Source organism: Carya illinoinensis, chromosome 8, assembly GCF_018687715.1.
Source record: "Carya illinoinensis cultivar Pawnee chromosome 8, C.illinoinensisPawnee_v1, whole genome shotgun sequence".
NCBI lineage: Eukaryota > Viridiplantae > Streptophyta > Magnoliopsida > Fagales > Juglandaceae > Carya > Carya illinoinensis.
Genome location: NC_056759.1, coordinates 6,234,203 through 6,250,085, shown reverse-complemented (window position 1 = coordinate 6,250,085; position 15,883 = coordinate 6,234,203). Strand labels below are relative to the sequence as shown.

The 15,883-nt window shown below is 37.5% G+C and overlaps 1 protein-coding gene across 4 annotated transcripts; it reads right to left on the bottom strand.

Annotated features, from left to right (window-relative positions):
- Positions 1-74: 74 nt before the first annotated feature.
- LOC122317894 (GATA transcription factor 24-like) lies at positions 75-14,640 on the bottom strand. 4 transcript variants are annotated; one of them, XM_043134949.1, is made up of 11 exons: positions 14,071-14,631; positions 13,017-13,103; positions 12,793-12,926; positions 9,473-9,583; positions 9,246-9,360; positions 8,262-8,321; positions 7,308-7,373; positions 7,144-7,218; positions 1,378-1,458; positions 599-667; positions 75-488 (listed from the first exon to the last, which is right to left on the bottom strand). In XM_043134949.1, exons 1-10 carry the CDS (start codon positions 14,335-14,337, stop codon positions 602-604), a joined length of 1,062 nt encoding a protein of 353 aa, XP_042990883.1. In that variant the 5' UTR covers positions 14,338-14,631; the 3' UTR covers positions 75-488; positions 599-601. The 4 variants fall into 4 exon arrangements, 3 of the variants coding, with proteins under 3 accessions (XP_042990883.1, XP_042990884.1, XP_042990885.1); XM_043134950.1 differs by lacking the exon at positions 8,262-8,321 and having other exon boundaries at positions 14,071-14,633; XM_043134951.1 differs by lacking the exon at positions 13,017-13,103 and having other exon boundaries at positions 14,071-14,633.
- Between the last annotated feature and the right edge of the window lie 1,243 nt (positions 14,641-15,883).

The window sequence follows — 15,883 nt, the reverse complement described above, 5'->3', positions numbered from 1 at the left end:
TTTAACTTGCATCGATTTCACTTTTTAACTTTTAAATTGGTTTTCCCTCTTAACAGATGTACAAGAAAATATCCTTTGCCAACCAAATATCAAATTGGAATTCATCCTGAGCAAGTATACCCTCTGTAAGAAGACAGAAAGAAATACACTTCACATCAAGGTACCGTGACCATTCATGATCAATCCAAAAACCACAATCAATCGACACTTTTTACATGAGACAAAAATGGAAAAATGACAAAAATATTAAGCAATCAGAACAGCCCTAATAAATAAATCACATACAAGTAAAAGTGTTTCTCCTAACCACTTGTATCAACAACATCAACTATCGGCCAAGAATCTAATGTCATCTGAAATCTGCAGTGCAATCCTCCATTTACAAGATGATCATTGCACCAGGTGTTCACCTCCACGATTGTTTGTAATTTATAGCAACTATGAAATCCCTAAATACCCCTACTTTACAAGCATCATCAAATGTTGACCTGTATCAAGCATGAAAACATGATATAAATCAAATTGATATAAGCCAAACTGGTTATGAAAAAGACAAAACTGATTTTTAGCAATCGAATATAAGATTAGGAACCAGTACCTTCTAATCAAAGTTATCGGGTAGATCTATTTCTGTATCTGAAGGATTAGCAAGCTCAAACAAAGGACCCTGCAGACACCAGAACTTCATGAAAAAATATACATCCAGAATCTCTCTTCAAACAACTATTATCACCAGATTACATTTGAAAATTATAGAGTTAACAAATCAATATGCATAAACACAAAAATATGTACATTACTATGCAAATTGCAAAGGAGAGCTAAATAAATTTTGGGCACTTGACAAATATGGAACTGAAGAACGGCAGAAATGGAGCCTTAAAATATATGCATAGGTTTGAGAGAAGTGATGAGAAGTAAAAGGAAGAGAAGTTAAAAAAAATTATATGGGAAGTGCATCGCAGTGAAAATGAAGACATTTGGGAGAGTGAAACTTTCCGCCAGACCCACATTTTTTATTCTTTGCCACCAGAAGTGCTCGGAATTGAGTTCAGTCTCATCTTCCTGATAGTGATAAATTATTAAATCAAATGTAAACATTGGATTGGGAATGGCATTTTTTACACTTGATATAGTGTATGTACAGGGTATCCAAATTCCATTGTGAAGACCCTAACCAACTCTCTTCCAACCACTTTCATTCCCATTCTTTCCCAACACGCACCTAATTCTAAATCCAAACAGAGTTAAAAAAAAAAAAAAAAAGAAAAAAAAAAAGAGGAATTTGTTAAACTCAAACGAATCCATTGACATGCTTTTATGATCAAGAAATTACTAGAATTTTATAATTAGCCGAGAGTACTACAGCTATTATACCTGCTCATCATCATTGACTGAGGAATGAACAATCCCATCGGGAAGAGTATCTGAAAGATCTTCAGCAGTTCCATGCAAACCCTGTTCCACATAGTATTTAAAGTCACCATGGAAACCAATAAAATAAATATTAGGGTTTAAAAAAATCCGAAGAGATGAGAAAGAAGATTAAGCCAGAGGTCTTCTTATAGGCTAAACAATGTAATTCTTCAAATTGAGTACAAGAAGGTGGTGTATAGGATCCTACATTGATTGGGAAGATGAAGTTCTGCCCTTTATAATGAATTTCACGGGGCTCTAGATAGGACCTAGGCCTTCCTTAGGATGTTACAATAAAATTTTCCAACATAAGCATTTTTCCATAAAATTTCGAAGTAAAAAGAGAATCTTAGATGTTCTAACAAGATACGTCACCATTGGATATCAGAAATCGGGTCTTTTTCATTATTCTTATGAGCAACTGACTTAATGTATGAAAGGGATGGGCACACAATGTATCAAGACCTCCCTTCAATTAAACCAAATTTTCTCAAAAAACCAAAAGCATGAGGGTGTGGTTGTAAAAGGCGTGCGTGTGTGGTAGTTTTCATTCTTGAGTTTTGCAGTTGTTGCAGAAATTTGGTTTAGTAGAAGGGAGGTCTTCACAATGAATAGGCCGGCCCCGGATTTGTTTCTTAATTAAAACTCTTTCCCTTCTTCTGATCCATGCTCCCATCTTACCTAGATACAAACAGATTCAATTAAATCTATGTCATTTGAACATAATTAAAAGACACATAAGGAAAAGATATTCTTTATAGTATTAGTGTGTGTGGGTGGGTCTGGGCTCAACGAATATTTATAATAGAATATTTCTATTTGAAGGGGCTCTACACCACATACTATCCATATGGCATAATTTGATTTGGAATATAAATTTTAAAATTTGAATTCTACAAATCAAATTATGTCATGTGGATGATGTATGGTGTAAAGACCTTCAAATAGCACTACTCCTTATAATTTAAGGTTATACATGACATTAGACCTAAGCAATTCCATCAACAATGCACAAGCATCTTTACTAGGATTAATAGTGGGAAAAGTGTCCAGGAACAATGCACAAGCATTGTTTCCCAGGCCTCCGATGGATTGAGTCCATCACAGACAGGGCCGAGCGGCCCACTGGTGTCCCTGGGAGGCCACCTGCACGCACGGGATGAAGCCCACTCCCTTCCAGTGATCTGCACAGGCCACCCTTTCACCGAAACCACTATTTTCCCTTTAAGGGTCCTCTGCACTGTTGAAGAAGAGGAAGTTCTAAGCTCTAAAGAGGAGGAAGAAGAGGAGGGTGATTGTGGGTCAGGTCATATAGTGCCTATCATGGTAATGGGAAATGAAGGGGACGACCTTAGCCTCATTTCTTCTCTTCCTCCAGCACTGCCGTGGTCTGACCCACAGTCAGATTAGGTGTTGATGAAGGTAGAAGATATTCGGCATTGTGCAGGGATCTCTTGTGTCGGTTTCGAGGATCAACTAACAGCTCTTTTCATAGCTATCGCAGCAGAGCAGTCACACTTTAACAGTTCAGCCACCAAAAGAGAAAGGGAACTAAAAAGACTCTCATGCTCCGTAAATTATGGCTCTCGGGAAGGAAGCACTAGTAGGGAGAAGACTGTCGATAGGGTGAATCTAGGGGATCCATGAAGCCCAAGATCCTCACATGGAATGTTCGGGGTTTAAATAACCCGAACAAACGCCTTAGAGTGAAGAATTTAATCTGGGATTGGAAGGCTGATATCGTTTGTTTACAGGAAACAAAATTGAAGTTTGTGGACAGGTCAATTATTAGAAACTTATGGAATTGCGTTTATGCGGGATGGACTAGCTTACCTTCCAAGGGTGCATCAGGGGGTATTATAGTGATGTGGGACAAGAGAGTAGTTGATTTGGTGGATGAATACATTGGCGAGTTCGTGGTTGCAGGTTCTTTTATGTCACTGGAGGACGGGTTTGTATGGGGCTTTGCAGGCGTGTATGGTCCTAACAATGACATTAGCAGGAAGTTTCTATGGGACGAGATTACTGGTTTGTGCAACTGGTGGGAGGGTCCTTGGTGTATTGGAGGTGACTTCAATACCACTCGGTTCTCGAGTGAACGGTCGGGGGTCTCTACTTCGGGGTCATTCAACTTCACAACCTTAGTTTTTGAGCTGGATTTGGTAGACCTTCCCCTAGCGGGGGGCGACTACACTTGGTCAAACGGGAGGGCATGGTCTCGCCTGGACAGATTTATTGTCTCCCCCTGCTGGGAGACACACTTTCCCATCCTATGTCAAAAATGCCTCCCCAAGCTTTGCTCAGATCATTTTCCACTCCTACTGGACTGTGGGGGTCTTCACGAGGGGCGGAGATACTTCAAATTCGAGAATATGTGGCTGAAGACGGAGGAATTTTTGGACAAAATCAGATCTTGGTGGTCCTCCTATCAGATTTCGGGCTTCCCCAACTTTGTCTTAGCTGGGAAACTTAAAAACTTGAAAAATGATCTGAGGATATGGAACAAGGAAATTTTTGGGAATCTAAATGATCAAAGAGAAAACCTTTTTCAGGAATTGCAGAGACTTGAGGACAAAGAAGTGACGGGGGCTCTCACGGTGAACGAAAAGGAAAGAAAGACGGTGGTAGTAGCTGAATTGGAAAAAATCACGCTTATGGAGGAGATATCATGGAGACAAAAATCACGGGCCCTTTGGTTGCAAGAAGGGGATAAGTGCACTAATTTTTTCCATCGTGTTGCCAACTCTCATTGAAGAACCAATGCCATCGAAGTCCTACACAACGAAGGGAGGAATATCTCTAATAGCCATCAAAGAACACATCGTGCACTTTTATGAACAGCTTCTTAAAGAGCAACACCCTTGGCATCCCAAGGTAGATGGACTCACTTTCAACTCTATCGATGCACCAAGTGCAGCGTGGTTGGAAAGGCGGTTCGAAGCGGAGGAGGTGCACACTGTTCTAAAATGGATGGATAAAGACAAGGCCCCAGGTCCCGACGGTTTCACAATGGCTTTCTTTCAAACTAGTTGGGACATCGTCAAAGAGGACATTATGAAGGTATTCCTCGAATTTCACTCTTTCTTGAAATTTGAGAAAAGTCTCAATGCCTCTTTCATTGCCCTTATTCCAAAAAGGGCAAGGTCAGTTGAGGTGCAGGACTTTCGCCCCATCAGCTTGGTGGGTGGGATCTATAAAATCATTTCCAAAGTGTTAGCCCGGCGGATGAGTATAGTTATGGGGAAGATTATATCAAAATCCCAAAACGCCTTTGTGAAATGGAGGCAAATTCTTGACTCTGTCCTTATTGCTAACGAATGCTTGGATAGCAGGGTCAAAACTGGCAACCCAAGTATTTTATGCAAGCTAGACATGGAAAAAGCCTTCGATCATGTAAATTGGGACTTCTTGTTATACATACTTGGCAGGTACGGCTTTGGGGAAAAGTGGTGCCAATGGATAAAACATTGTATCACTACAGTCAGATTTTTTGTCCTGGTAAATGGCACCCCCGAGGGTTTCTTCAATAGCTCCCGGGGTCTGCGGCAAGGCGACCCTCTATCCCCTCTTCTCTTCATTTTAATAATGGATGTTCTAAGCAGAATGTTGACTGGAATGGTGGAGGGTGGTTTCATCTCGGGCTTCTCAATGAGCGACTTCACCCATGGTAATCTCTCAGTTTCCCATCTTCTCTTTGCTGATGACACTTTGATTTTTTGCGAGTCGGACCCTGATCAGATTCGCTCTCTAAGGGCTCTTTTGTTATGCTTCGAAGCTGTCTCGGGACTCAAAGTCAATCTCGCAAAATCTGAAATCGTACAAGTTGGTGTGGTGGATAATCTAAGCGAATTGGCTGGTTTTCTGGGTTGTAAGGTGTCATCCTTGCCTATGAAGTATCTTGGTCTCCCTCTGGGGGCTCCTCACAAATCCAAAACTATATGGGATGGGGTTGTAGAGAAAATCGAACGCAAACTTGCGGTTGGAAGCGACTCTATCTTCCAAAGGAGGCAGAGTCACTCTTATCAAGAGCATGCTTTCTAACCTTCCCACATATTTTCTCTCCCTATTCCCCTTGCCTGCAGGTGTGGCACATAGATTGGAGAAGACCTTTCGTGATTTCTTATGGGGTAGCTCGGAGGAAGTAAAAAAATTCTATTTGATCAAATGGGATAAGGTATGCACACCTATGGCTAATGGAAGTTTGGGGCTCCGCAACTTGAGAACCTTTAATAAGGCTCTATTGGGTAAATGGTTATGGAGATACCACAGGGAAAGAGATGCTCTTTGGAGGGAAATAATCTATGGCAAATACGGGAGCCTGCGGGGAGGTTGGTGTTCCAATGTAGCAAGAGGGGCTCAAGTTAGCTTCTAATTCATACGCAATGGTTGGGAAGCTTTTCTCACTAATTGCAGAATGGCAATGGGATGAGGCAACCAAGTTAGCTTCTAGCATGACACTTGGTGTGGTGAGGTAGCCTTGAATATCACTTTTCCCTCTCTTTTCAAGATTGCATTCGATAAGGAGGCCATAGTTGCTGACAATATGGACAACTTCTCTAATTCCACCAATTGGTCAGTAAGATTCACTCGAACTGCACAAGATTGGGAGTTGGGAGACATTGCTGATTTTTACAGCGCATTACAAGTGTCAACTCTACAAGCTGATGGAGAAGATCATCTGCTCTGGTTGCCAACGGGGAACAAGCGATTTTCAGTACGTTCCCACTACAAGGTACTGTCGGCACACCCCTCCATTGCATTCCCTTGGAAGTGCATTTGGAGGACTAAGGCTCCTCTAAAAGTTGCCTTCTTCGGTTGGCTAGCATCCCATGGAAGTATCCTGACTATCGACAAACTAAGAAGACGTGGCCTCTACCTAACAAATTGGTGCTTTATGTGCAAACACAACAGTGAGACAGCGGATCATCTACTTCTACATTGCGAAGTAGTTACGGTCTTATGGAATGACATCTTTACAAGATTAGGCTTGGTATGGGTAATGCCTAGTAAGGTGATTGATCTGTTGGCATGTTGGAGAGGTGTTCGGGGAAAGGGGCAAATTGCAGACATTTAGAAAAATGGTGCCACTTTGTCTAATGTGGTATTGTGGTGCATCTGGAACGAAAGGAATAGTCGCTGCTTTGAGGATAAGGAGCGTTCACAGGAAGGGCTTAGGGATTTCTTCTATCACACTCTAGTTTTATGGGCCTCCTCTATTGTACTGAATGACACTACCTTTACTGAACTTCACGCTGCCCTTCGCAGCACTTAGTCTGTAGCTAGGCTCTTTGTATACACCCTGCGTACTCGGGCCTTGCCCTATTTATGTTTTAATATATATCTTTTTACTTATAAAAAAAAAATAGTGGGAAAAATAGCTACTTTTATCAGCCAGCTACGCATACAAAATACTAATAGTTGGGTGCTCAAATAACAATTTTCAAGGTACTTTTCAGACACTATCGTTACATTAGTTCAACAGCTAAAACTGCTTATCCACAAAAGAAATAACATTTACCCTACCTATCTGCTTAAGTATAATTTTCATACTAATAATAATAAAAAAAAAGAGTATAATTTTCATACCATTGTGCCCATGTACAAACAAACTGGTGCAGTTAACAGTTTATTAAAATATTTCATTGATGTCAATACCAATATCAGATAAGGCAAAGGCAAAATGATTTCACTAGTTTTGTTTCACAATTAGTGGAATAAAATCCATACTTCCTCATCGGGGTTAACAGGAGGCTTTTTGAATCCTTTGTTTTCAGGCTTTTTAAACAGGTCTTCGGGAGTTTCCTGCATGCACCATCAATTGGCTTAGAAGGTTGAACCAAGCTTGTTCAACTCACTTGCAAAGTATTTGAACAGGTGAGAAGATAGAATACATGCTCATCCTTGTTGTCACAGAAGTCTCCATCTGTAATTGATGGCTTGACATCAACTGGGGTTTCCTGAAGATCCCATCACAAGCCTTGGAATCAGTCTTGGCAACAATAGCAACATGACTAGCATAATAAATATTAGATTATCTCAATGGATATGACCATAATTATGCAACCACCCTTCCCTCCCACAGGAGCCCCCCAAAACAAGATAATTTTATTGAATAAGAAATAAAGGGGTGTTACCCCAGTACACAGGAAGTCACAAGAGATCCGCCAAACCAGCAAAAGGAAAAGGCACTAGAAATGATTGAAAATTAGAAATAGAAGAAGTTGCACTATTTTGGATTACTATCCACAGCTACCGGGTGATAAGAAATGATGACTTGATCTCTTCCACCAACTTTCACAATCTTTGAAGCAATGTTGTTTCTCTCCATCCAGATACACCACAATAGAAGGACAAGGTCCACAATAATGCATGCTGACAACTACCTCGCTACCCTTTCCATCATGACGTAGCAACCTCCCAATGCAATAGAAGGTGATCCATTGTTTCAACTTATCAAAAAAAAAAAAAAAAAAGGGTGATCCATTGTTCACTGTTTGTTCTTCTTGCACATGCAACACTGATTTATCACTGATATGCCTTGCTTCCTTCCATTATCCAGAGAAAATATCTCCCCCAAAGTCGTCAATCAAATGAAGAAATTCACTTTGGGGTCCTCACAAAAAATGAAAAAGAAAAAGGAACAATATAATATTCTAGCCAATTTCAAGTTCATAATGAAGAGGAAAATCTTTTATTTTTAATGATGTGGAACCTTGCCAAGAAGGATCCTTCAAACCGACCCCCAAGGAGTAAACCTCGAATACACACAGGAAAATCCTGAAACCTTGTTATTATGATATGCATCCAGGAGAAAGAACGTCACAGCTCTTACTAATAGTACATACAGGTTCCATATGGTCCATGGAAATATTCCTTGCCCCCTTACTGAGATCCCTCAATGTTCCCTGTGCATTCGAGTAGTAAGGAAATTAACACATCACACTGAGGACAAAATTAATATATCTGTAATATTAGCAACGGCAAAGCTCAAGCTGAAGTCAAACACAGAATATATCATAATTAAACAGTGTCACCGCACTCAGACCGGAGACCATAAGTGTGTTGGACTGGCCCCACAGATAATAACAATCCATACTATTTTTTCTAATAATCTACTGCCTATGAGGCCTGAGGCCTGTTATGACACCCACACACAATTGCACACTGCAGACAACTAGAAGAGTAAAAAGCATAGACAACAAACTACAGACATTTAGTACCAAACAAATTGTGTAAACAATTAAAAGAATAGAAAGTAGAAGTATAGCATTCACATGTCAAATAACTCGATACATATATCCCGTTCCAGTGTGAGATTTCCAATCAAACAGGCAATAGAACAGACTCACACTAAGTACACATGCAACGTAAAATCAGCAAATCCAACATTATTTATTACAAAAAGAACTCTAAATATCTCTTAAGAACCAGTAAGGCAACATTAACTAGCAGTTTTAAGGTACAGAGATTGAGAGTTGTTTACACTCTCCCCTAAAATAACCACGTCATAAACTCTCGCAGCTACCAACTATCACAGCTTTAGGTGAAAAAGCTAATAAAGGAATAGAGATAGACAGAGACACGCACATGCACAGAGAGCAAAGATTTAATAAAAATAAAAAATAAAAATAAAAAAAAAGGTACCTCCAATCATTCATAATGTGACATCCACTCCTACTACCAACTGCTAAGAAAAGCATATAACAATTCAAAGTCCATTGATATTAAAAATGCCCAACCATCCAATATACTCATTTTCAATGCACAGGAAGCATGTTGAAATCCTACAACTTCACAAAAAGTTTAAAAAAGAAAATATAATTAAAAACCTTATTTGCCCACATTAGACCACATGCATTACATAAAGTCCTTGGTCCAGCTGGCCCACGACGCATTGCAGGAGTATTATTTTCACTAACACCACAATGTTGACATCTGCGTAAACTGGAAATAAAATGTTCGCAAACAAGAAAAATTTACAACTTAGTACCATTAACTAACCAAAGAGATTACAAAATTTGAAATAAGAAGCAACCAGAATATACTTTAAACTCACACAGTTTCCGCACTAGGAGTACCATCTTGAAGATTACTGGGAGAAGAATCCCAATTTGTAGCAGTCGAACTTTCTTTCAAGGATGCAAACTGTCCATTCTTACGGTTCATCCTAGTAGAATAACAGAGTCAGGACCATATATAATTAGCACCAACAGCTCTTGTAATGATGTACAAAAGTACATGGCAACTTCCATGTATACTTAGATATCATAGGTCTCAAATGTAGGGCTGAGCAAAAATCCGAAAATCTGACTCCGACGCCAATATTGTACATGTGAAAAATATACATATTTTTCTATATATTAATTATATATTTTTTATATAAATTGACTAAATTGAATAATAATAGTTTAGTATATGTAAACAATAAACATCATAGTACTACTACCATGTAATACTAATATAATAACATGTAATACTAAAGCTAGTATATAATTAAGTTAGACACCATTTTTTTTTATAAGTATAAATTTATTAATATCAATAGGCGTAACCAAATACACTGGGTGTATACAAGAGAATTATGGGCTAAGTTAAGTAATAATAATAGTTTAGTATATGCAAAAAATGAACATAAGAAGTTAATAACATGTAATTAAACACTATAGTACAAGTCTATAATAGGAATAAGTTAGACACTAGTATAGTACAAGTATAATACTAATGTATAATAACACTAGTATAATAACAAGTAATACTAAGTCTAGTATATAATTAAGTTAGACATAAGTTAGACACTATTATAATAACATCTAATTAAGCACTATAGTATAAGTCTAAAAGATGAATAAGTTAGACACTCGTATAGTACAAGTATAACGAGTTGATAAAATGTAATACTAATGTATAATAACACTAGTATAATAAATTCTATTTAAAAACTATAGTACAAGACGAATTAAATAGTAATTGTTAATAATCAATACCAAGAATTAAATTGAGTGATAAATTTTCTTATAAGAGCTGTAAATAGAATGATCAATTCTAACAAGCTATAGCATGATAACATATAATTAGAAACTAGTGAATTAATATTTACTAAAAATCAATGCTAACAATTATAAAAACCATAAATAAAAAAACTTAGGGCTAAAACAAAAATTAAGATTAAAATTAAATTTAGGGTTTAAAAAAATAGGGTTTAGAAAAAAAAAGAAGCCCAAAACAGGGGGAAAAACTGGGTTTAGAAGCCCAAAACCAAAGCTGCCCAGCCCAAATTAAGTCAAAAGGCGCCGTTTTGACTACGGTTTCTATGCTTCTTACCCCCCCCCCCCCCCAAAAAAAAGAAGCAAAACGGCACCATTTTGACTACACTGACTATGTTTCTACCCAACCCCCACCCGACCTCACCCTCATTTTCATCTCACTCAGATTCTCTTAGAAACATTAGATCCCAACTCAGCCCGTCACCTCTCTCTTATCCTGCCGTGCGGCAGTCAATCAACTGCCCTTTGCCGACTGATTCACTCACTCTCAAAGATCTGCGGTTTCATTTAGGATATCAAGACATCAAGAACCGTCGGAACAACCAACCATATTTTTGCAGCCGATCAAACGGCGGAGCACGTGGATATGGAACCCAAGCAACCAACACCCTCTGCCTCTCGATCTGTGTCAATTTTTTTGGGTTTAATTTGTTGGTTTTAATCTGAGTTTACATATGCATTTTGGTTTTTTTTTGGGTGATTTCAGTGATTGGGTGGTTGTGATATGTGATTGGGTGGTTGTGGATCCGACCCCTCCGATTTCGACTCCAACTTGTCGGAGCGGAGTCTACAGTGGTCGGAGTCTGAGTCAGAATTAAGGCATACCAACTCCAATTGAATCGGTGCTCAACCCTACTCAAATGCAACAGTTTGCCACTTTGACAAGTTAGCACAGTCTCCTATATTTTAATTTTTCACGTTCATATACCATACTTAGCCAAAAGGCCCCGAATAGTGTGGAAAATAATAGAAAATACAAAATAGAAGCCACATACTTCTAGAGAGGTGTTTCAACTTCGTAAAAAGTTACGTGGTCTGCTACTTTTTATTTTCTAAATTTATAATAAGAGGGCATGTTTGAAACAATACAAAAAAAAATTTCTGGTGATCATGATCCCGCATCCAAAAAACAGAAATTTTAATTTTGGTTTTCTTTAAAAAAGACACAAAAATTCACTTACAAACCCAACGTTTGTGTGCATGCAGTACTTGACCTGTTATGTGTGTGCAAGTAATATCATCATATTGACAAAATAAAAAAGCAGAGCCCCAATATACAGGAAGTATACAAAAGATACCCCAAAAGAAAGAAACATTTGATAAAATCTAAACTTAAAAAGATTGTCCCTGTTATCAAATAAAAAAATGATCTCAGAAATAATGACACTTTAGTCACATCAAAAGCTTGGCATTTCTTTCCCTCCAATATACTCTCCCACGAACCTCATCTAGCTCTGTCCTCCCTAGAATATAAATCCCAGAAAAATCCCATCTAATCCATCCCCTATGCTGGAGAACCTACCTGACACAATAATCCCCTATAACTTCCCCTTCCTTAACCACAATCCAGTCCATAAAAGGACTTCCAAGAACACTCTAATAATCTTCTTGGTGATACATTCAAGTTTCTTACTCTATAAATAAGCAATGAGACACTTCAACTCCCATAACATATTTTCCACTGACACTCATTTCCCAACCAGCAGACAGCCACTTTCCGTAGAATTCCCACACAACCAGCCAACACCTTCCTTAACATCACAGTTAATAGATGTGAAAATAATCTGTTTTCACAATTAAAAAAATAAAATAAAAAATTAATATATGCGAAAATCCCTTCAACTCCATAATACTTCTAACAATAATTTTCCATCTCTTTTTCTTGTTTCCAATCGTAATTTCATCACCATACCATCTTTTTACAATAGCAGAAAACAACCTCATAGCTTCCTCTTCAAACACCTCACAAGAAACCCCTGATAATTTCTATATGCCTCGATTTTGGCGGGTGGAGTCATGTATCTAGGATTTACTCCCCATCATCAAAATAAATTTTTACTATAAGCCTTGATACGCTTTAATACTTTATATGTGAACCCCATGATACTCTTCATAAACTATTCTAAACCTCCTCGCTAGCCACATCTTCCTTTCAGAAAACATCTGCAACAACCACTGGTATACAAGAGATCGGACTCGAGCAATTACTGACTTCCACTGCAGGAGGTACTATCTCATCCCTGTAACCTAGTGAATCTGCTGAATCAGCCATAATTAATGATAAAACATTTAGGAATTAATAAAAACTAATGATAAAATAGATGAATCTTACCTCTGCGCAACTTCTTTTCGCACAGTATAGCGAATTTTTTTGTCAAAACATCTCTCTTTCCGTTTTTCACGAAACCTGACCAGGGAAGCTATTCGCCGTGAAAGATTTGGGTGCTTTGGAGTCTCACCCATGCCCTGTAAATATTGGTGGATAATGTATGAGCATTAGCACAAAAAGTGCAACAGGTTGATTAGTGCTTTCAGCAATTTCAAATTATATGATACCCTGTTATTTTGATTACAAGATACTTCAATTGTGGGCAAACTGGTTGGTACATCTGGTCCACCTAGAAGCAAGAGCACTGCCTGTACCTGTTATGTACAATCCAACAAACCCAAGCATCCTTCAAAACAGGCACACTCCAAAACCAGAAAAGCCAGTTGAGATTTTTTTTTTTTTTTTAATAAATATGTATAACATTTGAAGAGTGATTCTGGTTAAATAGTCAACTAAAATTTGGACAGTTGATATCAGCCCTCTGATGACAGGAGGAAACATGAAATAGAACATATATAAAGACTTCAATTAAACTGAAACCATTTGCAGTACCAATCATAACCATGAGCACTGTAAAATAAATCTAACTTCCAGAAAAATATGATGGAAAACTCAGGAAAGGGTATGTTTCAAATTTGTCATCCAGAAATGAATTTTCTTCACCAAAAAAATAATCATGCTGAAATGCTATTATTAACTTCAAATATTTAATATGAGTGGACAATATAGTTTGCTTCACTCTAACAAATAAATCCATAAAAATCACCCGGTTCACAACGGAATCCACAACCAGAGGACACAGCTGGATGCACTCGAAAACACGATGCACAGTGAACTTACATTTTTCGAATTACTAGTAAAGAAAACGAATGAATATACCCAAAAAAAGGTACTATAAACTTTAAAAATTAATGATAAAAGTCATAGCCAATCAATCCAAACAAAATTAATATATAAAAATAACCGTTAAGCACCAATAAACTCCCGAAACCTTTTTCTCTTTATGCTGGGACCTCGTTCCCATAAAGTTCAATCCAAACAGTAAATACAAGTACCAAATGCCAAACCCATTCGGTGAACGAAAAATAAATTCCCTCTTAAAAGATTTATAAATTCTCCATAAACCACTAATCCCACAACAAGAATTAAAAGGGAAAAAGAGAAAATAGGAAAAGTTCGTAAAAAATAAACCCAAGTTGTTCTTATTCATTTGTGCCAAAAAAGGATTGACAGTAAAATCAAAACAAAACATCGAATTGGTTGCAAAAAAAGAAATTTAACCTTTTCAGGCGTCGCAGCTGGGAACACGTAGAGCTCGCCTTCGAAAGAGAGAGTGAGCTCACTGGTCCGGGACGCCATATTCACTCCTCGTCCAACACTTACGCCGCAACACTCCGCAACGTTCACAGAATTCAAGTGGACCTCTTCCACGTTGACCATAGCATCGTCGTCAGCACCATTCTCGTACTCACCCTCCTCCTCGTCGATCCGTATGGGGCCCCGCAAGTGGTCCTCGAAAGGAAGCGCCTGCAGGTTGACAGCCGCCATCGGAACTCTACAGACAAGAACCCTATGGGAACAGAGAGACAACCTCAAGTCCTACTAGGTCCGGGACCTATTCCATCAAAGAAGAAACATGGCTTCTGGTAACGGCCTTCAAAAGAAAGAATCGCCAACACTAACTACAAAGTAAGACTGAACTCGGAGCTTCAGGAAGGTCTTGAATCGAAGTGAACAAGGAGAACCAAAAATAAAATAAAAAATACCAGCCCGAAATAGCTAAAAATTTGCAGTGTGTGTCACTCTGTTTCCTCGAAGATACTCAATTCGGTAATTTTCACTTCAATTTTATACTATATTGAGGGGTAAATATTCATGTGTGTTGCGCGTGTGCATAAAGTCGGATTGTTTGTGGCCCTTGTGGGCCCGTGGCTGTGGGGGTTTATTGGCCACTATGTTTTATGTTGGCGGGGCCCGCGATGGTGATGGTTCAGGTGGATCCTCTGACGGCTGGGATATTTGATTTAGAAAGATGAGTTCACATACATGAGGTAAAAAATAAAAAAATTCTACTGGGTCCTACACCACCTGAGAAATAAATAAAAAGATAAAAAAGAATTACGTGAAAAAACTTTGATTTAACGTGGATTTGTTTAATTGTTGAAATACATTAACATCAATTTAGTCCATTCTAATTCTAAACTTAATCTAACGTTTAAACCTAACTCTTAAATTATTAAATACATCTCAATTCAAAATTTCTTTATAAAAAAGACCTACAATCTTTTTTCAACTCAATATCTTTTTACATGTAAGACCTATAATTATTTTTAAATTATTATAAATAATATTAAAATCATCTTAACATTTAAATACATCTAAAATCATCTTAGATAGATTTCACAAAACTCATTCCACTATATCAATTTATTACACTATCTCAAATAACTACAATTCATATATAACTCAACATTCAAATATAGCCTAAAATTATCACCGATGAAAATAAAAAATAAATAAGGAAAATTTAAAATCCTGTGACATTTCATCAATAAAAAATTTTGAATAAAGAAATAAGGATTTTGCAGCGTGAAAAAAATAAATAAATAAATAAATAAAAGACTTTCTTGGGTAATTAGAGACTGTCTAACACATAGATATCAATTTTTATCCTCCCTTTTTTTGCTAAGACCGGTGGCATTGGAACATTCTGTGTCACATTTCATCTCCCGTTTCACTGCACAGTCTGCACATCATTCATGACATAATTTAATTTATAAATTTTAAATTTAAAAATTGATCTTCCAAACCGTCACATTTCATCTCGCTCATTTCACCACACAATATTCACATGACATAATTTAATTTATAAAATTTAAATTTTAAAATTTATCTTCTAAATTAAATTAAACTACGTATTAGATAGCATGTGAAATAAATGTTTTCAAATATAATTATTCTAAACATAAAGATGCAAAACAATAGTTTCCAAAATTTTAGTCCATCTACGAAATGAAATGATGGATTGAGTATTTATATAACTTATACATAAATTGCTCGAGAACAAATAAACTATTTTGTTAATTCCGGGTAC